Source organism: Manacus candei, unplaced genomic scaffold, assembly GCF_025592945.1.
Source record: "Manacus candei isolate 608988 ecotype Guabito, Panama unplaced genomic scaffold, ASM2559294v1 h1tg000073l, whole genome shotgun sequence".
NCBI classification, from domain to species: Eukaryota; Metazoa; Chordata; class Aves; order Passeriformes; family Pipridae; genus Manacus; species Manacus candei.
The window spans coordinates 182,390-205,857 of NW_026138121.1; the positions used below are offsets into that span (position 1 = coordinate 182,390).

General features: G+C 48.7%; 1 protein-coding gene and 1 long non-coding RNA gene across 3 annotated transcripts; both read left to right on the forward strand.

Annotated features, from left to right (window-relative positions):
- The first annotated feature begins 108 nt into the window (after positions 1 to 108).
- On the forward strand, positions 109 to 21,450 carry FKBP5 (FKBP prolyl isomerase 5). Of its 2 annotated transcripts, none has more exons than XM_051808911.1 (11): positions 109 to 166; positions 9,178 to 9,306; positions 10,183 to 10,327; positions 10,573 to 10,715; positions 11,570 to 11,684; positions 15,644 to 15,800; positions 16,310 to 16,400; positions 17,093 to 17,176; positions 17,675 to 17,860; positions 18,740 to 18,979; positions 20,200 to 21,450. In XM_051808911.1, the coding sequence occupies exons 2-11, from the start codon at positions 9,202 to 9,204 to the stop codon at positions 20,305 to 20,307; spliced, it is 1,374 nt and encodes a 457-aa protein (XP_051664871.1). In that variant the 5' UTR covers positions 109 to 166; positions 9,178 to 9,201; the 3' UTR covers positions 20,308 to 21,450. The 2 variants fall into 2 exon arrangements, with proteins under 2 accessions (XP_051664871.1, XP_051664870.1); XM_051808910.1 differs by lacking the exon at positions 109 to 166 and adding an exon at positions 227 to 250.
- Positions 744 to 6,931, forward strand: LOC127480620 (uncharacterized). The gene is made up of 2 exons (XR_007907972.1): positions 744 to 6,704; positions 6,832 to 6,931. It is a non-coding gene; the product is annotated as an uncharacterized LOC127480620 (long non-coding RNA).
- Positions 21,451 to 23,468: the final 2,018 nt, after the last annotated feature.

Sequence of the window (23,468 nt, forward strand, 5' to 3'; positions counted from 1 at the left end):
ATGCCTCCAGTGGAGCCAATGGGAAGGCACAGCGGCCGTCCTGGTCGGGACGAGCCGGCCGAGCGGCCAATGGGGCGCGGGCGGGGCGGGGCCGCGGGCGCGGTGCCGGGAGGCGCAGCCGGGCGGGCGCGCGGGGTCACTCGGAGCCGGGCGGCGGCGGCGGCAGGTGGGTCTGGGGCGCTCGTGGGTGCCACGCGTTGGGCTGTAGGGTCCGGTGGGCAGTCTGTGTGGGGCTGAAGAAATGCCGTGGGTAAGGGAGGCGAAAGCGTGGGGCAGTGCGGTGTTGGGGAGAGGCATTCGTGGGGCCGATGGACCCTGCCTGGGGTTCCGTGGAGGGCTTCGGGGTCCCGCGTGGGGCTGGAGCATCGTGTGGGGAAGGAGATGGTGCCCTCAGCTCTTGTTGTGGGATGAGGATAGGATGGGGGTTCCCACCCCATATAGCCCCCTCCGTGCAGGGAATGCCCGAGAGAATTAATGCGGAGGTGCCCGAAGTGTTGCTGGAGGCACTGGGGTGCGCTGGGTGGGGAGGGGACGGGGCTGTCATCATCTGTGCCAGCGAGATGGTGCTCGACGGAGGGCATTTTTCTTTTCCCCGCTTCACCTCACTAGACGAGGCTCCTGGGCGCAGCAGTAGGGTTTCCTCTAACACCACCGACCAGAAAGACCCTGCAGGGTGTGTGCATTACTATATAGCACCTTTGGCAGCAGGTATAAGTAGTTGCTCAAGGTAAATGTGATTTTTTTTTTCTAACTTCTGCTATTTTTCCCTCTCTCTGGGCATACAAACTCTTTCAAAACTTCTGTTTTTAAAATGAACGTTCGAGTGAACTTACTCTTCTCAGGAGACAGTATTTTACACAATGAGCTATAGGAACTCGTGGGTGCTGGTGCGAAAAACCCTTAAAAAATAAAGTAAAAAAAAGGGCCAGGAGCTGATACTTTACAGTTTTAAACATAGAGTTTAAATAGTGTCTCACCGTAACGGGCTATTAAACTGTTGAGGTGGATTTGGGATATCACTGGGGTATCAACCACAGCCTGGAAACTGGCAATAAAAGTTAAAAAAGAGAAGTTGAAAGCACAGATCACTCCTTCCTTTAAAATGTAGGAAAGCTGTCTCCCTCCTGCCTCCTTCCCTGCCCTGTTGAAGGGCTGGGGAGAAGAAAATAATTAAATACATCTGGTAGCGCCTGTATCTGGCTTTTATGGGCTGTTTTCCTGAAGGTGTGGGTTTGATTTGGATGGCAGTGCTGCAATTTGGAGATACTTGGGTTTTATTTCCAGCCTGGTACCCTGGAGATGACTTGGGCTTTATTTCCAGCCTGGTACCCTGGAGATGGGACAAAACTGCTGGGGGGGGACAGAAATGCCGCTGATGGAGAGGGAACCGCTGCCACGGGATGTACCAGGAGTGTGGGGTTGAGCAGGAATAACTTCCCAGTGGTGCTGAGAGTTTTGCAGCCCAAAGGTGGGATGCTGGACTTTGGAGGCGTGCTAGTCCTTGGCCCTGCAGCTTGGTGACCGCAACTTGTGTGATGCAGCAAGGGGAAGGCAAGGTTGGGATGGAGCTGGGTGCTCACAGGAGCCAGTGGTAGTGGGGTGCTGGTGGAGGAAGGGGTGGCCGGGGGCTTTTCTGCAGGCTTGAGATGGTGAAGCAGGTGGGTCTTGTGCTAGGGAAAATATGTGGTGGCATCAAGAAAAGGAGATTTCTGGAGAGTTGGTGGAGAAGTAATTGCTTCTGCTGAAATGCATGAGGAGGGGTGACAGCATGTGGCCTCTCTGGTGGCTTCGAGTCTGGAGGATGGAGCGGGACTGGTGCTGGAGGGGGTCCAGTGGGGAAGGCTGGCATGATGGGGGCTGTTCATGGTGCCCATCCTGCCCAGAGCAGAGGTGTCTGCTGGGATCACTGCTTGTGCAATTATTTTTTCTTCTTTTCTAAGAAAATAAAAAGAGATAATCTCCACTTCCCAAGGTTGTATTTGCCCATGTTGAGGTCCTTTCCCAGCACTGTTAGAGCATCTTCCCACTGGGACGAGGCAGAAAATAAGGACAATTCCTGAATAAAAACCATACTGCATCCCTTGAGAACATCACTGCTGTGTAATTAGATATGTTTTAATTACCTGCTTGCAGAAGGAGAAAGTTTTCTGGAAGGTTTGAGATGCTCAGCACCAAGACTGTCTTCTGTCTGGTTGCAGCTCCCAGGCTGCCTCAGGAGAAGAGTATTTTATAAACTAATTGGAGAATAATTTATCCTCAGTTATTTACCCTTTTATACTTTTTTATATTTTATTTTATAGTTACTCTCAGTTATATGTCTTGATATAAAATTGTTTCAGCCCCTTGAGGGAGCTACAGAACTCATACAGATCTCGTGCATATCACAGGGAAATAGCAAATTACTTAGCAAAGGTTTTCTTTTATTTTAGTGATCTATGTTTGTGGGTGTACAGAAGTGGCCGTGAGTGCTCTAATGTACAAGTTGTTCATGTAATTTGTTTGTCATGGAGCCAACAAGCTTTTTCCGTAACTAGTAATTGTTATTACTAAGGATTTCTGATTTTGCAAGTGAGTGTGTTGGAAAATTAGGAAAATAATACCAAAGTAACTGTCTGAAGTGAAGAGCTGGGATGATGAGGGACTGCAGTTAAATCATCTTCTGCCTGCAATGTCCCATCTTTGTAAATAGCAGTATGACTCTTAGATACTTAGCCTCATTAAAAATACTCTTATTTCAAGTACTTTTGGATTTATTTTAAATGTAATCACTTAATAAAATGAACTCTAGGAGGCACCACCCGGCAAATAGCATTGTGTCTAGGATGTGACCCCCATCCCGTCAAGGAGCCCTGGTGGGATGCAGAGCTCCTTTTCTACCCTCAAGTGATGTACACGAGTGTGTACATGTGCCCATGTGTGTTCATGTGCATGTTCTTGCTCCTCTGGGCAGACAGGGGTCCGGGAGCCCTGGTGATGGTCCAGCATCATCCCCAAAGCTTCAGTGTCTTCAGTCCCCAGCCCTCCTTCTGCCCAAGGGCTGACCCTGCCTGCACCTCGCAGTGTCCCTCAGTGATGGCCACCCTGGACCCCCTCCTGCAGTTTGTCCACTTGTGACATTTCCTTGTCCTCTCCAAGAAATCCTGATTTGGCAGAGGAACAAGCTGGTGTTTCACAACATGCTGGGAATTGCATTTTGCCCAAAATAATTTGGCATTTATAGACCGTTGGTGCAGATGGTCTTGTGTGCCGAGTTATTTCTGGGCGCCAGCACTGCTGGCAGCGATGCTGGATGCTGAGTCGGGGATCCCCCCTTGGGATTCGGCACTGGGCTCTCGAGGTGCTGCCGAGCCCTCGTGCATGGAGATAAGTGGTTAAATACAGCATTTGCACTGCCAGGGGGTGCTGCCATTTGGGGTCACCTGGCTGATAGTTTCTTGGAGAAAGCCTGAAATCTGTTGCAAGCAATGAGATGCTTTTAGAAATGGAAAAAAAAATATCTAACTTTAATTGTCAGATTTATTCTGGAGAAAAGACTGAATCAAAACAGAATTGGCAAACAAGGAGTTTCTTGTTTATTCCCATTTTGTATTTATTTTAGTCTCCTCAAGCTGTCCCTTGAAATTGAATTTGCTCAGCATTGATGTAGCTGCTACCAGGAGGCTGCTTTGAGTTGCCTGTGGAGGGCTTGGACTTCACTGGGGTGTGCTGTATGGGGAGGGAAACTTCACATTTAATAGCCAGAGGTGAAATATTTCCTTCCAAAAAGCCTGGCTGGGTCTGTTCTCCCTGGTTGTTTGGACCAGGGGAGAAGACATGATTGATAGGAGCCTGCTTATTTTTGATGGCAAAAGACCCAGTTAGAGAGTGCCAAGGAGTGGGTAGTGGGATGTCAAGTACTTTCTCACATTTTACAGATGGTTTATGTAACCTTCTTGTCTGTATTATTATATTTTTTTCCCATACAGTTACATAATCCTAATTTATGAAAGCTTTCCCCACTGCATTCCCCACTGTGATGTGTCTGTATACAAAGGCCTCTGAGCTTGTTAGGATGCAGCACTTGGCCCTTCTGCCAACCATCTCCCAAGAAGCTCAGGCAGGTGTGGAATAGCTATTTATACATTTATTGTTACCATATTTCCTTAATTATTTTCTTTTAACCATCATCGAAAGCTGTGTTAGCCCCTCAGGAGGGGTGCAGGCTGTTGCCTCTCCCTGCTGATGCAGAGCAGAGGCTTTGCTGCTGGCTCCTGCATTCCTCTTTTTTCCAGTATTTTTGAAATCTGTTGCCTGTGGCAGAATCTTGCTGTGATTTTTGTGATGGGAGCAGCTGAAATCCATGCTGGGGCCAGGGATGGCTTTGGGGGCCAGGAGCTGTAGAACATCGATGTGTAAAATATCCTCAACTGCATCCTGTCCCTAGCACCTTTTTCCCTTGGAAGAGCAACAACCCATAAATGTTTATGGCTTTTGCTCTCCCCAGTATACATTCATCTTTTGAAATAAGGGAGGAAGAAAAGAAAACGCTGCCTTTTTTTTTTCCATTTCACGTGAAAGCGAAAGGTGTTGTGTCTCTGGGTCCCCACACTGGAGGGGATGGACCACAGGCTGCCGATGGGATGCTCGCAAGAGAGTTCAAAGGAATTTTATCTGTGAATTTTTTTACTTTGAAGCAACCTGGAAAAAGCACCAAGTAAGCATTTCCTTGCTGTTGCCTTGCTAGGTAACTAGCAAAAGAGCCAGATTATTTTTAATGGGTTTATATTGTAAACTGGGAGGATAAAACCACCCCTCTCTGGAAGTCTTTTGTGTGTTGTTGGCATGGGCGTGTTTGCTTCACTCTGGGGGATGCAGAGAGACTGAACCCAACTTGCTTTCGCCTGAAATATTTTTTCTGGCAGGGATTAGTGACCCGTCCTGCTCACTTGTTCCTCTCGCTGCAGCTGAAATTGAGGGCAGGCTCTTATTTCACGTATTTAAAAAAAAAGATAGTTATGACTTGGATCTTAACTAAAACCATTTCAGAAGCTTAAAAATATTAGCTAGGCAGAATGGTTAAGCAAGTGTGATGGGAACATACACAGTTGTATTTAAGTTAGTTGCATGCAGTAGTTTACTGACTTTGTTACTCTTCATTGTTTAAAAACCTTCCCTTGCTGCTGCTCTTGGGTTAATAGACTGATATGTTCTGGTTCCTGGGAGGTGATTGGTGTCTGCATCCCCCTCTGAGATGTCCCCATGGGATGGGTGGCACCGTTTTTCCTGGGAGAAGCTCGGGTTTCCATGGGCAGAAGGTGTTAAACCTAGAGCAGGGACTGGCCGTAGATAAAGGAGAGCAGGGAGTTTGCTTCGGTCCCTAGTGAGTCAGGGCTCACCCTGGGCATGATGGAGGTTTGTTAGAGTGCTGGGCAATTAAAGCAGCTCTGTTTGCATTTTGGTTTTTTGTTTGAATAAAAGTTGCCATGCCCGGCCTGCTGGGATGTTGGCTGCTTGCACAATGTGTGTGCTAGGAAGTAAATCGATCCATGTGAGCAATAGTTTCAATTTTATGGCTTCCCTGTTTATTTTAAAGGAGGGAGGAAAAAGTCAAGTGGCCAGTATTAAAAAAAAGAAAAAATGTTAATATTTAATTCAAGCTGTGATGTGTGAGTGTGAGAAATGGCACTCGATGTCTGGGTGCATCCTTATGTGTTGGGATGGAGCTGAGGATTACGTGGAGCTGCCTTGTTGGTCTTAAGAAGGTCGTATTTTGTTAGTAATCCCAATTTGAATTTATTATCACCATCTACTGGGTCTGTGCTCAGCAGGTTGGCATTGCAGGTGTCTTAAAACACTCTCGTCTGGGTAAAATCGCTGCTCTGGTCTTCCCTCTCCTGCTGCACAGGGACAAGTTTGCTCAGCAAGAAGATATTTTACCCGAAAAAGTAATTCTTGTGATCAAAGGGGAACTGGAACCCCGTTGGGACAGTGGAGAGAGCCAGCTGCTATGCTAATTGGGTTGTTCTTCATTATCAGTCGGCAGGTGTGGTGGGGATGAAGGATGGAGGTGCAGCCCCATGCTGCTGCTTAGCTTGAGGGACTGGGATTCGGGGTGATGTTCACTAGCATTCATAGCCCATCTTCCTGCTATGCATTTAGCTTTGTTGTTTTTTAGCCTGACCTTTGCATTTTAAAGAAACTCCCTCCTGGGTTGCAATCTGAAGCTTTTAGGGCTGTTGTGGTGCTGTGGAAGTGCAAGCACTTTGTGCTAAGTGAGTCTTAAAAACTAAACGCCAGAGCAGCCAACTCTTATTTTTCCATCCTGCTAATTTTCATTCTAGTAAAAAAATTGGACCAAATATAGCCTTGGTTTATTTTTTTAAAAGCAGATGGTAAGATGCTAAACACTGTTTGTGGAAACAGCAAGTCAAAACATCTTCCCATGGCTGCAATGAGCAGAGGAGCTGCCATGGGAAGTTTTCACCATAGTCTCATCACCGCTCTCTGACCATGGTGGAGCATCATCTGTAGCTCGAAACTGCTGTCTCAGTTCTCCCTTCTTCTTAAATCCTGAAATCCTCTTTTAGAATACAGCACATGTGGTTTCTTTCCCCTCCACCCCCACCTCTTCTTACCAGGTGTTTTCCCACTGTGTCTCTGGGTGAACACCTCCCCAGACTCTCCCTGGACCTTCAATCCTTCTCCAGCAATTGCATGGTGGCAAGGTGAGACCCCTCAAAACACTCCCCAGTCTTGCTCTTCTTCCTCCTTTTCCCCTTCTGTGAGCCTCTGAGATCTGCAACATGAAGTTTCCATTTGGAGCTGACAAATTCCTGGTATGCTGATTTCTAGGAAACGTGGCTTGGGATCGGGATCGTGTGGTTGGTGAAACCCTAACATGTGTGATACCTGCCTGTCCTCAGCCTGGGGTCAGACATCTGCATCCCGTTCTCCGCTCTGAATTTTCACCCATTTCTCTGGATTGGAAGATAGCAAACACCTGGGTGGAGGGGGAATTGTAAAATTAAATGGCTTGTTTTTATGACACGGATTTCTGTACTTCTCCTACCTGTCCATATTTATATCCCAGGGAAATGAAGCAGGAGGGAGGATGGTTTATCCTGGCTTCATTTACAGATGTACAACATTAACTTGTGTATAGTAGCAGCAGTGGGAGAGCAGAATCTGCTTGTTGTGTCAGAAACACCCATGGGCTTTTGTGCAGGGTAATTAATTAGTTCCCTCCCTATATCCAGAGTACACATGGTCCTGCAATGAGAAGATTCAGGCTCTGACACCTCCAGCAAACTTGCTCAGCTCTCAGTGACATCCCTGTCGGCTTGGCATTTAAGTCTCAGGGAGTAGCAGATATTTCTTTTTGCCCTACAACTGTTTGTTTCAAATTAATTGGGATTTTGGACCCTAGCCAGCCTCCTTCTGTTGCTCCAAATGGGATATAAGTGGGAGCAGCATGCTCTTTTTTCTAACCTAGTTGGAACTGTTTTTGCTGGACGGAGAAGTCGTGAGCTCTTTTATAATGTGGACCACATCTTAATAGCTGGTCTTGTGGGCTCCATCCCTCCCACTGCTTCTGACGCAGAGCGTCTCCCCTCCCGCTCGCCTTGGCCAGCTTCCCTGGATGACTCCTCTAATTGCTTACGTAGAAAAATAATGAGAAGGATGTGTATGGTGTATTTTTAGATGTCTCTTGGTGGGATTTAGCAACCGGCAAGCCAGAGCCAGCACCTCCCCTTCCGTCTTCTGCATCCCAGCGGTGGCTGCTTGGTGGACCTTGGGAGATTCTGTCCCAGGAGGTGGCACTTCTTTGGCAAGCTTCTCCCCTTTTCAGGCTTCTGGTCCTTAATAAATGGGTTATGGATGCTGTGTCCGTGGTGATGCACAGGATCTGTGCCAGGAAGCCCTGAGCTGGTACATGGTGCCAATGGCATGCCCATGCCATGATGGGTGCCACTACCTCCTTGCTCATCTCCAAGAGGAAGGCCGTGGTGGTGGCAGGGCAGTGTGAACTGTGAGGGCTTGGAGACCATCCCAGCACCAGAATCATAGAATCATGGAATGGTTTGGGTTGGAAGGAACCTTTAAAGGCCTTCTAGTCCAACCTCCCCACCACAAGCAGGGACATCTTACACTAGACCAGGTTGCTCAGAGGTCTGTCCAAATTGACCTGGAATATTTCCAAGGATGGGGCAGCCGTCACCTTTCTGGGCAACCTATGCCGGTGCTTCACCACCCGCATCATCAAACATTTCTTCCAAAGTAATTGATGGCATGTTTTCCAGTATATAAGTACCTGCAAGATAGTGGATCTCACCACAAGTTGCTTTTTCAGTGTTTTTTTTTTTTTAAGATGTTCCCATCTGAAACCTCAGCAGAGCAGAGGAAAGTTAAATATCACCCTCAAGACTGTTGAGCATTGCAATAAGTAGTTCCCTTATTTTTCACTTTGCTTCTTCCATTGCAGAGCTCTTTGTGTCTCGGTGGCTTCCTGTGCTGGGGGGGGGGCTGGGCTCCAGTTCTTCCCTTTCCACTCGGGTGCGAGGAACACAATTCTTCTTGCAACATGACTTAGCTGCCCTTGGAGCTGAAAACATCCTTTCTCTGCTCTTTCTGAATCCCCCAAATGAATGATTTCTCCTGCTGGTTAACATCAGCTTCCACACCAAAGACTGTGGGAAAGTTTCACAATTAGAGTGACTTTAATAGATCTGGTTTATGTCTGAAAAAAACCATTGCTTTCCAATTCTCTGTCACATGTTTTCTTGATGACGTGTCATGCAGCAGTGCAGCTACCAAAATAGCCTTACAGTCTGAAGGAAATCATCAGGAAATATGTTTTTGAAACCATAAGCAATTCCTTTTTCACCAGGAACCATTGGAAAAAGTCTCTGTTTGATGGAAAACGTGGCTTTTCTGGCACCTTGGCTGCTTATGTGGTGGTGGTGGGAGGACAGTGCTCCAGCAGTTTGCCCAAAAAACCTCAGTTCCTTAGATTCTTGCTGTGAATTTTCTCTTTATCCACCCAGATAGTTGAGATTCTTTTGGTGTTGGGTTTGCTTTGGTTTTTGGAGAAGATGCTTGCTGTGCATTGTCTTTCCATGAAGGGTGATAAACCATTTCCTTTTACACCACCTTTCATGATCCTGCTGGGCTGATGGGGTGCATGCTGTGTTTCCCCAGGTCCAGTGCCTATGCCAGGAGACCATGACCACTGATGAGGCCACCAAGACCGAAGGGGAGGTGCAGGCAGTGGCCCTCACTGAGCGCGGGGAGGACATCACACCAGCTCAAGACCGAGGGGTTCTGAAGGTGAGGGGGGCTTCCAAGAATGTCCTGCCTTTCTTTCTGCATTTTGGGGTGCATGGTCACATTGCTGGGCTGCATCCCCAGTCCTTGGGGTCACATAGTACTTTCAGGGTTGTAGGATTGAGTTCTTTCATTTGAAAGGCATCAATTGGAGTGAAGAAGGATGGGAGGGGTGTTTGAGACTGAGCTGCTCCATGAATTTCACTGCCATTGTGTTCCTAATCAGATTATTAGCTGTAAATCCACAAAGAATTTTTGTATGTGACTCACAGACGTTAGAAAGAGCACATTACTGAGGTCATCCAGTCTGCTCCACACCCCCTTTTCATATTCAGAGCCATTTCTGGATAGATCTGCTCCCCAGCACTTGCTCTTCTCCAGTTAAATAGCACCTTTCCTCTAAGAATAGCATCCTCCCCTGCTCCATCCTCAGCTTGAGAACTGCTTGTTCCAGGCTGTAGCATTCAGAAAAAAAGAAGTGTTGACAAGAAGTGAGTAGTGAACAGACACACCCCTGCGAGTAAAACGCGTACGGACAGAAAGTGAACGTAATTGCATTCACTTTGGGTTTCGAACCACAGTGTTTATCGAGACACCTCCGCAAAGTACGGGCAGGTCTCCCCTCCCAGCCCTGTCCCACTCCATTGTCTTGGCTCTGGTTTGAGATTTATTTTTAGGGGGCTGATGGAAGGATGAATTGAATGACTCCCACTTGAACCTTCTGTTTGTTTAGAGCGGCACTGTGGTGTATATGCTTGTGTGTGTATATATATATATATGTTTATGTAAATGCATGTGTGTGTGCATCTCTCTCTCTCCTTCCATACGTATCCTCAGCTGTCCTATGGCCCCTGCTCATGGGTGGTTTCTCTCTCACAGATCATTAAGCGACCTGGGAGTGAAGATGAGTCTCCCATGATCGGAGACAAGGTTTATGTCCACTACAAAGGCAAACTGGCCAATGGTAAAAAATTTGACTCCAGCCGCGATCGGAATGAGCCCTTTGTCTTCAGCCTGGGCAAGGGTGAGCTGGTCCAGGGAAGTTCATCCATGGGGATGCTGGAAGGTGGGATGATCCCAGTAGGAGCAGGTGGGATCATTCTGGTGGGATCAACTGACCCTGTTTCAGTACAGATGGACGATGTCAGCCCTGCCCTAAGTAGCTTGGGTGTATGGGCTTTTTTTAGGTGCCATCCTTACAGCACTCTGGCTATTTTTTTTCTGGGCTGCTGGTTGCTCCCTCCTGCCTGACATTTGCCTCTCTCCTAGGTCAGGTAATCAAGGCATGGGACATTGGGGTAGCTACCATGAAGAAGGGAGAGATCTGCTACTTGCTCTGCAAACCCGATTATGCATACGGCTCTGCTGGTAGTGCCCCCAAAATCCCCTCCAATGCCACCCTCTTTTTCGAGGTGAGTAATGCTGGTGAGCTGGCGCATGGATGAGCTCACTCGCTCCCTTCCTGCCTTGCTAACCAGCTTAGAAATAATAATAATAATTAAAAAAAAAAAAACAAAAAACCAACAACAAAAAACCTAGCTTGGATTCCTGAAGCGTGTCTCTCTGCTCCAGGAACTACTGCCAAGGTTTTCTCAGAAATGTGTGTCTGAGCTGGGAGGCTGGGACTGAAACTCTGGGTGAGGAGAGCACTGGTGCTGGGGCAGGGAGTGGGCAGATTCCTGGTTTAAACATGTACAGGGGAAGGAGAAAGCAGGTGGGAAATGCCTCCAGGTGCTAAAAAATGATTAGTGCTGTCGAGCGGTAGGAAAGCCACATTTTTGGCACAGTGTGGTTGCTGAGACGAGGCATTCCTCCTGGGCTGGGCTCATTGGGACAAGGCAGGAGGAATGGGTCTGTCCTAAATTAAGGCTTAGTCTTTCCAAATTGAGTGTGGACTAAGCTGTGGGTTGGAGTTGGTCCCATCAGAGGATGAAGGGGAAACTCCTGCCTAACCTGGTCCCAGGCAACTTTCACAGCATCTTCCAGCAGTAGCTGTGTTGTACCCTTACAGGTTTAATACATTTATTTTTACTGTTACTTTGTGTTATGCTTCAGGTACTGGATGTGCCCCAATTTCTAATAAATTGTGTGTGTTATGCTGTGGTTTGGAGCTGGATTTTATGGACAACTTCTGCTTCTCAGCTGAATGGAGAATAAGCTGGCTTGGTTCTCCAGCCAGAGGATGAACTGCTGCTTTGTGGCTTTGTTTTTCCCTTCTCCTTCCCCCCTCCCTAAGCTCTACCCACTTTTTCTTTATTTTTTTTAGGTTGAGCTGCTTGACTTCAAAGGCGAGGACTTGTTTGAGGATGGAGGAATAATCCGGAGGATCAAGAGAAAGGGGGAAGGTTACTCCAACCCTAATGAGGGTGCCACTGTGGAGAGTGAGTGCTAGTGCCTTGTAGGGGAGCTGGAGGGATCAGCCTGTCCTGAGCCACTCCACTTTCTTCTCCCTGGCAAGGACCTACTGTACAGGCTGTAGGTGGCTGTGCATCATGATAGGATGCAGTTACATCCATCCGGAGGCCAGATGGGGTGGAAAGAGGCTGGGAGAGCAGCAGTGTACTGTTGACCCAGGGATGCACCTCTGAGCTCTCCTTGGCTGGTCCCTGTGATGGCTCTACTAGAGCTGCTGCCCTAGAGGGCTGGTTGGAAAACCCTGAGCCCAGAGCTGCTCAGCCAACATCTGTGGGGAGGATGGAAGAAGCAAAGCCCATGGGGTTTCAGAACTCTGCCATTTCCCCTGACCCTTTTGCATCTCACTGCAGTGTCCAAGATGCTCTGTGATGTGCCATCTGCCAAAACCCCTGGCTCTGCCTTGCCTCCAAAGCATCAGTTGCCAGGCCTTCCTCCCTTCATGGAGGAACACACACTTGCTAAGTGTTTTGGGCAATGATACAGGCGCTTGGCACCTTCTTTGGCCTCTTTGTTCCAATGTTGATGGTATTTTTGGTGGGTTTTATCGCATCTCTTGCAGAACGGGGCCTTTTCCTTTCCCTATGGCCAGAGGGCTGCTCATGGGGGGGAAGGAGATTATTACAAGGGGTTTGCTTGTAATAAGGGTGGTTTCAGCTTTCGTGGGAGGATGAGGAGCTCAGGTCCCATTGGGCTCTCCCTGTTCTGATCCCATTTCTGGAGCACATGTTTCATGAGGCTGGAGAGGAGAAGCCAGATTTGGATTTTGGTTTTTTTCTTTCCCAAGAACCACTGGGACACAGACCCAGAGCTTGCTTCATATGGGACACATTTAGTTTTTTTCTCACTTCCAGAGCTCCTGTGCAAAGATCCTAAAGTCCCTTTAGCGACTGAGAAATTGAATCTGAGCTGTGACAGCTTATAAAGCTTGCGGCCTTAAATGGCCGGTTCTTCTAACTAGGCTTTTTTTAAGGAAAAATGAGGTTTTGACTCAGATTTGACTGTCTGCCTCTCCCGTGCTGAGCATCGTAGCTGTGGACCAGCCACAAGCTAAGCTTCAAGCTGGCTCTGCTACCCCAAAGATTAAACTGAAAGACTAAATATAATTGAAATCATCACAGATCCAGCTCTCATCTTTATTTTGATTAGGTCTGAGCTCTTTAAAGACAGCGCTGTGCTCAGTGGGGAGGACAGGAAGAGCACTGGTCCTTCTGTAGTTGTTCCCTTTGCAGCTTGAGGTTTTTTGGAACGTGATGATGCTCAGGCTCAGGCAGGGGCTGGGGGGGGCGGGGGAGGTCATCAGCCAGGAATCATCTCTTTGAAAGGACATAAGGAGCCAAATAACAAGTCTCTTCATACACCAATGTCCCACAGCCCATTATCCTTGCTTTACTTGTTTCAAATTAATGTGTCCATTGGAGCAAATGCCGTGAGCAGGAGCACCCGTGTCTCAGAATCACAGAGGTAGATGCCCTGCCAGGCCATCCTGCGGAGCCAGCGCTGCTCGTGTAGGGCAGGGATGGGGAATGCTGGGCTGATCCCTGTGGCAGCCCACTGGCCCTGCCAGCCTTTCTGGTTGTAGCTGCTGTGGCCCCTAATTCATTGAGACCTACACATCCTTATATGTTCAGAGCCCTGAGACCACCTTAAATACATCCCCGTGAGACAGGACAAGGAGAAGGCAGCCTTGCAGTGAATGTTTTGGGTGCAAATAGATTTTGTTGGTTGGTGGTTTTTTTTTTGTAACAAATGCAACTCTGTTTATGGTGGGCACTATGCTGGGGATGGCACAGCAGCTGTGGGGACAGGCAGCCCACCCTGGGATGAGGCTGTGATCCAGGGGGGCAGCGATGGTTTCCCTCAGCTGTGTATTTGGGAGGTGCTGGAATTAGGCTGGAAGAAACCATGCTTCCAGGAGCAAGTATCTCCAGGTTTTTATAGGTTTTAAGTTTTATAGACCTTAATTCACAGTTCTGATCTCTAAAACCTGGGCTGCACTCAAAATCTGTCATTCCAGCTTTTGTTACATCCTTTCCCCCCACCCCTCCTCCTTCTCCGTTTTTAATCTGAGTACAAATTGCTGTCAGCACATCAAGTTCGTGTGCCAGCCACACTCAGTACACTCTGTTCTCAGCTCTTCAAAAACAAAATCGCTGCAGGCACCGAGAGAACAATAAGTCAGAGCTGCAACCAGAGTGATGTTCCTTCAGTGGCTTTTTTTTCTCTGTAATCCAAGAGCAACTGCAACCAGCTGACCTGCTCCTGGAAACCTGAGTGGAGATTTCCCCCCCTTTGCCTTATTTTATGTGCAATTAAAACAGAGAAAAACTGTCCTTGAAAGGGAGGATCATGGCATCTTCTCGTGCATCCTACTCTAACATGGGATCTTCCTATTGCTGCCACGTCCCACAGAGGGTGTGGAACTTGGGAGGGCTGTAGTGCTGCTTTTGAGGTCAGGGATTATGGATCTGTACTCCCTAGGAACATGCAGGGAGATGGCACAGTGCTGTGGGGTTGCTGGGTTACCTGTATTTTAGGCAGAACTTTTCAGTTTTCCTATGCCTAAGGAAATAGCCAGATTGGTATTGGGTAGTGCAGAAGCAGAGGTTGACTCTGTAGGAGCTGGATTTGCCTTTTGTCCTCATCCCAAGATGGGTGAGCTCACACCAGCCTGAGCCTGGTGGTCACTGTGCACCAGTGTGGATGCAGGATGCGTCCTGGGAAGCTGGCATCCTCTGCTCCTCCACGCTTGAGTCCTAGCATGGCTTTGGTGGCAGGAACTAAAGGGTTGAACCTGCCGTAGGAATGGGGGACTGCCTGTGGGCTTGCTTGGTCCGTGCATCTCATACTGGGGACTTCCTGTAGGCCCCAGGGCAGGGCAGCACCGTGAGGTGGAGATGGGTGGGTTTCCTTCAGCGCAGGCTTCAGCTGTCCAATGCAGAGCCCAGATCCTCATGGCTGTTTCTGGTACAGTGCCGTCTTTGGCTTGTCCTGCTGCTCACCTCCTGCCACCACAGTGGGATGGTCAGTGCCCTGTAGCATCTCAGGTAGCATCCTGCTCTCTCCAAGCAAAGATTAGGCTCACATCCTTGCAGGCCACAAAATCCCTAAGCACAGTTGTGACAACAGGAATGCCCATTGTGAATTTTTCCTCTTAAAAAGCTTTTTTTTTTGTTTCACTTTTTTTAACAGTATGCAGGAGTTCCTTATAAAACTGCTTTTACTTTGTGCCTGCCTGCATGTGTATGCCTTGTACCCTGCAAGCAGAATGCAAAGATCGTAAAAGCGTCCCCAAGGCCTGGAACATCTTCAGGATTGAATAAATAAAGAATAATCTTGCTGTGGAAACACAGCCAGGAGTGCCAGGTGGTGGATGTGCCAGGTACCCAGTGTCCGCTCTGGCTGCACTTCTGCCAGCGTCTGGGGCTGGAACAGCACAGTTACTGGTTGAAGATTAAAAATAAAAAGTTTATCTTGTACTTTGAGTTCTGAGAGTCAGGAGAACATGGCCTTGTTTTCGAGGTAGAAGTCAAGGCAGTATAGTGCTGTATAGAAGATTTGTAATCACCGTGATAAACTCTGTGTGGCGGCGTGCCAGGAGCAATATCCAGTTCCAGTAAGACTTGACTCGTGCAGTTGAGTACAAGGGGAACATATTAGTCACGATGTTTATCTGTTGTTTGGTCCTTGGTTAGACGAGATATGCCTGCCTTGCTTTTCAGCAATGTTCCAAAGCTGTCCCTATCCCTCTCTGCACCAGGAGGTCCTTGGCTGCCCCCAGCCCTTTGTCTTCCCTCTTCCAGGGCTGGAGGCTTTGCTGAATTTTGGGAGAGATAAAATACTTTCTGGTACTTTGGAGCCCACATTGCTCCAAGGTTTGGGTAACTGTGGGTGTGATCCTGCCACATTCCCTCTTGTCCCCCTGCAGTTCATCTGGAGGGATTCTGTGGCGGCAGCAGGTTTGACTGCAAAGATGTGAAGTTCATTGTGGGCGAAGGAGAGGACCACGACATCCCCATTGGCATTGACAAAGCCCTGGAGAAGATGCAGAGGGGAGAGCACTGTATTCTCTACCTCAGCCCACGGTAAGGATCATCCCTGCAGGGATGCTGTGTGAGTTTCAGCTTCCAGCATTGTTTTAGCACTTATGGAAGATGGCTGTCCTGAAAACAGAACTCTCCAGGAGAGTTGCAGTTTAGCAATGCCAGCAGGAATAGTAAGAGAGACTAGTGGTGTGCAGACAAGAATCTTGAGATGCTTTAAAAAAATCAGGTAAAAGGGCTTTATCCAAGTCCAGTGTCTGATGTCTCCCTGGAAATTGCCAGGGCTGTGTCCTTAGGCTGGAGAGAAGCCTATGGAAAAAGATGGCTTTGCAGCCAGAAGGGCTGATTCCCAATATATAATGCATTGTATATTGTCAGGTATCTTTGCTCGTGGAGAATAACATAATCCTGGCCCCAAAATGTTAGAAAGCTGTGGGCAGGGAGCTTGGATGTGAAAACAGAATTGGGAACATGGGCCTGCGTTTATGGCCAAGGGCTGCTGAAATGAAAGGTTTCCCCCCGTCCTCTGACTGCCTCCTTCTGCCCTCCAGGTACGGCTTTGGCGAGGCGGGGAAGCCAAAATATGGCATCCAGGCAAATGCTGAGCTGGTGTACGAGGTTACACTGAAAAGCTTTGAGAAGGTGAGGGCAGAGGCATTCTGGTCCCTTCTAAGATTACAGGAATGCTGGGCCCTGTGTAGCATCCAGCCTTTGTCCCTGGTGTGTCTGCAAGCCTGACCCCCGCTGAAGTGGACACGTCACCAAGGAGCTTCGTGTTCTTAATTTGTTCTTCTCTGTTGGTTTGTTTTATTCTTGTGGCTGGGGTCCAAGGCTGGGTCTCTTATTTGTTTCTAGGCTTGTCCTTTTGTACTTTCTTTTTCTTTTATTTCTCCTTTTTCTTTTTCCTTTTTTACTTTTCTCATTTTTTCTCTTTTTTTTCTCCTTTTTTCCTTTTTATCTCCTTGTTTCTTTTTTCTTTTTTTTTCTTTTATTTTCTTCCTCTTTTTTTCTCCCCTTTTTTTTCCCTGGGCTCCACAGATAGGAGCTGGTGCATCCAGCCAGCTAGCCCTGAGGAGCTTGTCTGTGCCCATGAGGAGCCTGGGAATGGGATACAGGAGAAGCCCATGGGATGGGGCAGGTGCTGCTGCGCCGCATCCCTAGATGGGTCCCCTGCCATCGCCCTGGCTGCAACAGGAGCAGAGTTGGCTCCTTGCTCTGGATGTGGCCCTGGTGAGCCCTGAGCATGAACAGGCTGTCCCAGAGAATGGTGTGGTCTTGCCGGGGGAGAGGGGCTGCTGCACTCCCCTAGGAGTGCTCCAAGCATTCCTTTGCAGGCCAAGGAGTCGTGGGAGATGGACACCAAAGAGAAGCTGGAGCAGGCTGCTGTCGTCAAGGAGAAGGGCACAATGTACTTCAAGGTTTGTGAACTTGGGGATGACAGAGGTGAAGGAAGGGAGCTGGAAATTAATTTGGGGTGACATCAGATGCATGACTTGGCAGCTGTCAGTGTCAGAGAAACCATGTGCCCCCATACAGTGCTGGGGAAGGCGAGTCCTGCCCTCCCTCTGTCTTTTGCTCACTCCTTGATGCTCCCCGAGATATCTCCTCCTTTCCCAGTGTTTCCTTGGCTGTATGTGCTCCCTGAAGAGCAGGACAGCAGATTGAACCCTTCCTGGGCTAGGGCTAATGCTGAGAGGCTTTGGAGTTCCCTGTCACAGCTGGGGCATCCCAATCCTCCCCACTGCTCTGACTTGGCTTTTCCCAAGCCTGCTGTTTTTGTAGGTGTTCAGCATCCTCCTCCTTTCATTTACTTACTGAACACACCACATTACACTTGTTACCTGTTGTGAGATGTTGCGGGAGCAGATGAGTGTTGTCGCTTGGGTTCCTCTAGCCTCTTCTTTGCTCCATCCCAGGAAGGCAAGTACCTGCAGGCAGTGATTCAGTATGGGAAGATTGTGTCCTGGCTGGAAATGGAGTATGGCTTGTCTGAAAAAGAGTCAAAAGCCTCTGACTCATTCCTCCTGGCTGCTTTCCTCAACTTGGCCATGTGCTACCTGAAGCTGCGAGAGTACACCAAAGCTGTCGAGTGCTGTGATAAGGTAGAGGTGCATGAGCCCCGGGGATGGAGCATCCTCTTCTCCTGCTTGTTTTCATTGGGAGTTCGTTGGGAATTTTTTTGATTTCTTTTCATATAAGAAACAATTTCCAAACAGCAATGGGATGATGGCATCCCTTCTGCACCTCGAGGTCTCCATGGATGCTGTGTGCTTAGGACCAAAAGTGCCTTTTGGGGTTCAAAATCCACCTGGACGTGTGTTTACAACAGCTTTTCTTCCTAAGCCAGATCCATGAGACTGGATCTGCGTAGACTGATGACCTTGGGGTGCTGTTTAGATCTGCTCAGGCTGGGTCTGGGCACTGAGTTCTGCTCTGGGTGTGACAGAGGCAGGCTGTGTGGAGCTGCAGTGGATCTCCAAGCCAGTTGAGGAGTGGGATGGGGCTTTGCCAGTCCCTAAAAGTCTTTGACCTTGTCTTTGTCAGGAAACTCTGAATTCTTTTACAAAAGGCTTAAATTTAAGCATCTTGCATGTGGGAAAGCTAATAAAGCTAGTTGTCTTAATCTAAAAGGTAAATCATATCTGAGGTGCATATATGGCTTTTACTAAAGGAAAATAATGTCATTGCTAGAACAAGGAGACTAAAGGGCTTGGGTTGAGTGTTTACACCTGATTTCTTGCCTGTGAATTTGTCTCCCACTGACTGTCACACTCAAGGGTATTTTAAGCAAGGAGAAATAAAAATCTATATTAGTGACCTGCCATCTGCTGATGGAGAAGAGGTAATTTTTGTTGAGCAAGATGCAAGTGCTCTGGAGACTTGAAACCACCTTCTCCTAATTTTGACAGATTTAATGAGGCTTTGACCATTAAATTTTTGGGGGGAGCTCCAGGGTGCTAAGGGGACTTGTGTGTTTCCAGGCACTGGGACTGGATCAGGACAATGAGAAGGGCTTGTACCGGAGGGGCGAAGCCAGGTTATTGATGAACGAGTTCGAGCTGGCAAAGTGTGACTTTCAAAAAGTGCTGGAAGTGAATCCACAGAACAAAGCAGCAAAATCTCAGATCTCTGTGTGCCAGAAGAAAACGAAGGAGCACAATGACCGGGACCGGAGGATCTACGCAAACATGTTCACAAAGTTTGCAGAGAGGGATGCAAAGGTGACTGTTGCCCATTTTTGGCTATCTAGCAGGCTGCACTGAGGGATGCTCGTCAGGCTTATGATGAGAAGAGATGGGTTAAACCAAATTGAATTATAGATCAGGCTGAGGATGGAGGGATAGAGCCTGCTGCAATGGGAGAAAGCATTTTACTTCTTGGTCTCTTTTGTGCAGACACTGCCATCAGATGCTCAGTCATCAATAAAAGGATTTGCAGTGTGAGCTCACATGGGCTGATAACAGAGTCAGCATTGGTACTTAATTTTGCTGTTCCCAGCTAGTGACTACTGATGAACTCCTGGTCTTCAGTAAAATGAAATATCATTCCATCTCTGACAAGGCCGAGGGTATTTTGAGACATGATAGTATGGATTTCCTGAAGTTGGTAAGGCAATAGCCTGCTCCTCTGCTCATATGGAGAGATCGCTGTCTCATAACAGGCTCTCATCCAAAATTCCACTGGAAACCTGGTGTACTGTAATGAGAGAGGACACAGCTTTGCAAGCTATCTGTGTGGGTAATTTTTAGTATAAGTTCTTCTGAACCGGTGCCTGGAGGTTGAGGCTGTGGATTAAGTGACCAGTGCAGACTCTGGGGAGCAGCATGCTGGGGCAACTGGCTTAGGCAGGGAGTGGAGCTGCCCTGGCCATCTGCTGGCACTGTGGTTGGCTTGTGCAGCTGGTTGTGACAGGAAGAGGCACTGCTGGAGCAGGCATAAGGCTTCACCGTGCCTTAGTACTCCTCTCCTGCACCCGCTGGATGGGTTGCACCCACAGTTGGGTGGGTGGCCTGCAGCCATGACCAGGTGTACATGCTACCTACACCTCCAGCTGGGTGGACAGGCTGCACCTGTGACTCCACTCCAATGCTACTGCCTTACCTCCTTGTCCCTCTCTTCTGTGCCTCTGCACCCATCTGTCCAGGCTCACTCCATGTCAGTGCTCTGCTTCTGTTGAGGTGGGTCACGATCGTTCCCAGGGATCCCATACCTTCCCCAAAAGCTGGCTGAGCTGGTGAGGTTTAACCTCTACCAGCCACTGAGAAAACAGGACCCTCCAGTGTAAGCTGCGGTATTTGATAAGCATGGGGGAGCTGTTGGGGACAATTTTGCTTGCCCTTCCAGGCTTGACTGCCTCTGCCTATCCCCAGCATCACTGTCACCTGCTTGCTTCTTCCTTTTTCTGTTTCCAACTCACTGTGCTTTATTTGCTGTTTGGCAGGAAGCAGCTAGCAAAACCGGGGTGGAAAGAGTAGCAGAGAAGGCAGCTTGTGAAAAAGGACTGAAAACTCCTGGTGCTGAAGATGAAGAGGCTGAAGGACATGTATGATGGAGGAGGAGGGGATAGGAGAGCCTCCTGCCCTTGGCCCACACAGAAAAAGGTTTCTGCCAAACCTCGGAACTTGCCAGTGTTTTCTTGTAAAGCTTGTTACAGTTTGTGTGATTGTGAAAGCAAAAAGAGCCCCGCAAAGAAAAACAAACCCTGTCCTACCGCCTGGGTGCGCTCGGGGACAGACCAGGAGCGGCGGAATGCCAAGGGACCACCGCACGTGGAACAAATAGCTTTTAAAGAGCAAGAAAAAGAAAAAAGTAATAAATTAAAACTCTTACGTCTTGGGACGTTTCCATAGACAGCTTTTCCCAGCTCCCTTGGCTTTATATCCACTGTCAGCACAGCATCCTGGGTGCTCTGAGATGCGCTGGGATGTGGGACATACTCCTTGTACGCTGCAGTGCTGCCTCTGGTTGTATCCGGCACACGACCGGGCTGCACCGCCCCGGCGCCAGCCCTGAGCACGCAGGGCAGCGCTGAGTCACGGGCACGGGCACGGTGGGAGCCCAGGGCTGGCTGACAGGGACGTGGCCCCCGGGGCTCTCTCACCCATGGTGGTTGGCTTTCTCTCCTGCTGAATTCTTGCCTGTGGCCAAAGGGGTTGCAAAGTGGAGCCAGGCTCGATGTGAGGACCCACATCACCTCCACTGCAGCCCCTCAGTGCAGGGATGTAATTTGTCAAGCACTGTTTGGGGAAGGGGACACACAGAGATTTTATCTTCTGAAGAAGCTGGTTTCTATTTCTTTAGAGAATAAAAGCCTATCCAGGTTTGCAGGCAATCAGCCTGCAGCCTGCACCCCATCTCTTGGCTCCCGACTTCAAATGGGAGTTTTATTGCTTATTTGGGATCCATACCTAGAGAAAATAAAGAACAGGTTGACATGTGGTTCAGAAGGCAAGTGACTGGGTCTGAGCTGGTACCATGGGTTTGTAGCTTGTTAGTGAGCTGCTTTCCCATGGTGAGGAGGTGCATCGTGTCCTTGCACCGATATTGCTGCCTCCTCAGCCATCAACCCTCTCCATCCTAAAGGGATGCTGTCACTTCTGCGTGAGAACAGCTGTCCAGTTGTTATTTTTCCTGTCTCTTTGTAATATGCCTTTTGGAGCTTGAAAATAAACAACTGAAAGAAAAAAAAGAAGTACTTTTTTCTGGATCCTGCTCAGCAAAGAAGGTGGCTGTGGGGAGGATAGGTGTGTACTCCCCAGGTGGAGATGCCCCAGCAATTAAGAAATTAATGGTGTCTCCAAAGTCTGATGCTGCTGCCCCTTTTTATCAGTGCTGTCATTTACTGGAGAGCCAGTGAAGGACCAGAATGCTGTGCTTTGAAAAGTCCTGACTAGGGGATGCTCTTTGGGGGTCTGCTGCTCCAGCTGCTCATCCAGGTCTCGGGTTTTCCACCACCCTGAGATGTCCTAGAGCCAGCAAAGTATCCCTGGGCGTGCTGCCCAGGGAAGCTGCTGTGAGACCCAGGGTCTCTGAAAAACATTTTTTTTTCTTTTTTTTTTTTCTTGCAGGCAGGGCAAAAAAGTCCCTTGGGGGCAGCCCAAGCCACATTTTCCATAGGAAACAATCTCTACCAAAAAAAACCCAACTCACTTTGCGGTTTCCGGGCTTGCTTCCCGTTTTAAAGGAGATTTTTTATGTATTTTAGCTTGGTGTTTTTCTATCCCTTGGAAAAGAAATTAAACTTATGTGGGTGATGTGATGTGATTTAGAGATTAAAGGGAAACCAGGAGGATATTGTACGGAGGCATCGGAAGTTTGCAGTGCTGGTGGGTCTCGGTGTGCGGTGCTCAAATGCCATCTAGTGGCACCGGGCACGGCGTGGCGGGGGTTTTGGGGTGACTGTGGTGGGCGGGGCAAGACCAGGGGTCCGGTGGAGACACTTGGCTTGTCCGGCTTTGCAACCGAACAGCATCTGCGGGGGCCTTTGAGAGGGAATATTAAGAACAAAATATTAAGTAGTGTAATAACGACGTGAGGTGTGAGCTGCAGGGCGTGAATCCCATCACCCAAAGAGACCTGGGGACATGGACAGGGGTCGAAGGAAAGTGGTGGTCCGTATGGAAACCCTTAGCACTGCCTGGAGCCAGGGATGTTGCCTACCCCTGCATGGGCTTTCCATGCACAATTCACACAAACCAGTCCAAATCCTGCTATTCTCTCACCAAGAAGACTTTTTGGGTGAAAAAAAAAAAAAAGAATATCCAGGGAGGATAACCCTAAATACAGTCAGACAGCATTCCTCTGCCCACACCAGACTGGAGTGAGTGGCTCTGCTGTGTTGGGGACCCCACCCAGCAAGGGAGGAGCTGTGCACCCTCTACATTCCTGCAGAGCCCCCTTTTCCTGTAATTACTACCCTGCCAGCTGCTCTCCCAGCAAGCCTGGCTGACAGCCCCTGAAATCCTATTAAGTGAGTTTCAGGAGAAATAAAGTTAATCATCTCCTTCACCTGCTCTTACTCCTCCTCCTCCTTCTCCTCCTCCCACCACAAAGGCTTGTGGAGGTGGCTGAGCCAATGCTATAAGAGCACTCAGACTATTGTAGCTGTGACTGACCCCATGGATCCGGTCCTGGGTTGGTAGGGGCTGCAGCACCAGAAGGTCAGCAACTGGTGCCAGGGAGGAGGGGAGGCAGTCGGGGCAGGACAGAGGAAGCGATGCCGTTGCAGACGGAGATCCTGCGTGAGGTCTGGGCTGCGGACAGGTGAGTGCCATGGGGCAGAATGTGACCTGTGGGGTGGATGATGTGCTGGCTGTCCCCACCAGACTCCCATCTCCTCCAGTGCCTTTTTCTCTTATTTTCAATTTAAATGCAATTTAATGAGCAGTTTTATCAGAGTCTTTTTGCTTCAGGGGTTGGTGTGATGATGCTCATTGACTTACAGAGAGGAAAAGCGTTTGTTAGAGGGGAATCCCCAAATTAACCTCCTTGCTGTCACCCTTGCCCAAGTTAGAGCCTGTCCTGTGCTCCCTGCTAGAAAGGATGATGTCAGACAAGCTTGACCCAGTCGAGACAGGGGAAAATGCTTCTGGAGCCACATGAAAGGCTGACCTTTCCTCCTTCACCAAAAATTGGGGCAGTCTCATGCCCCCCAAGGTCTGTGGAGGTCTGAAAGCCCTCACCGCTTTGCTTTCTGTGCCCCACAGTCCC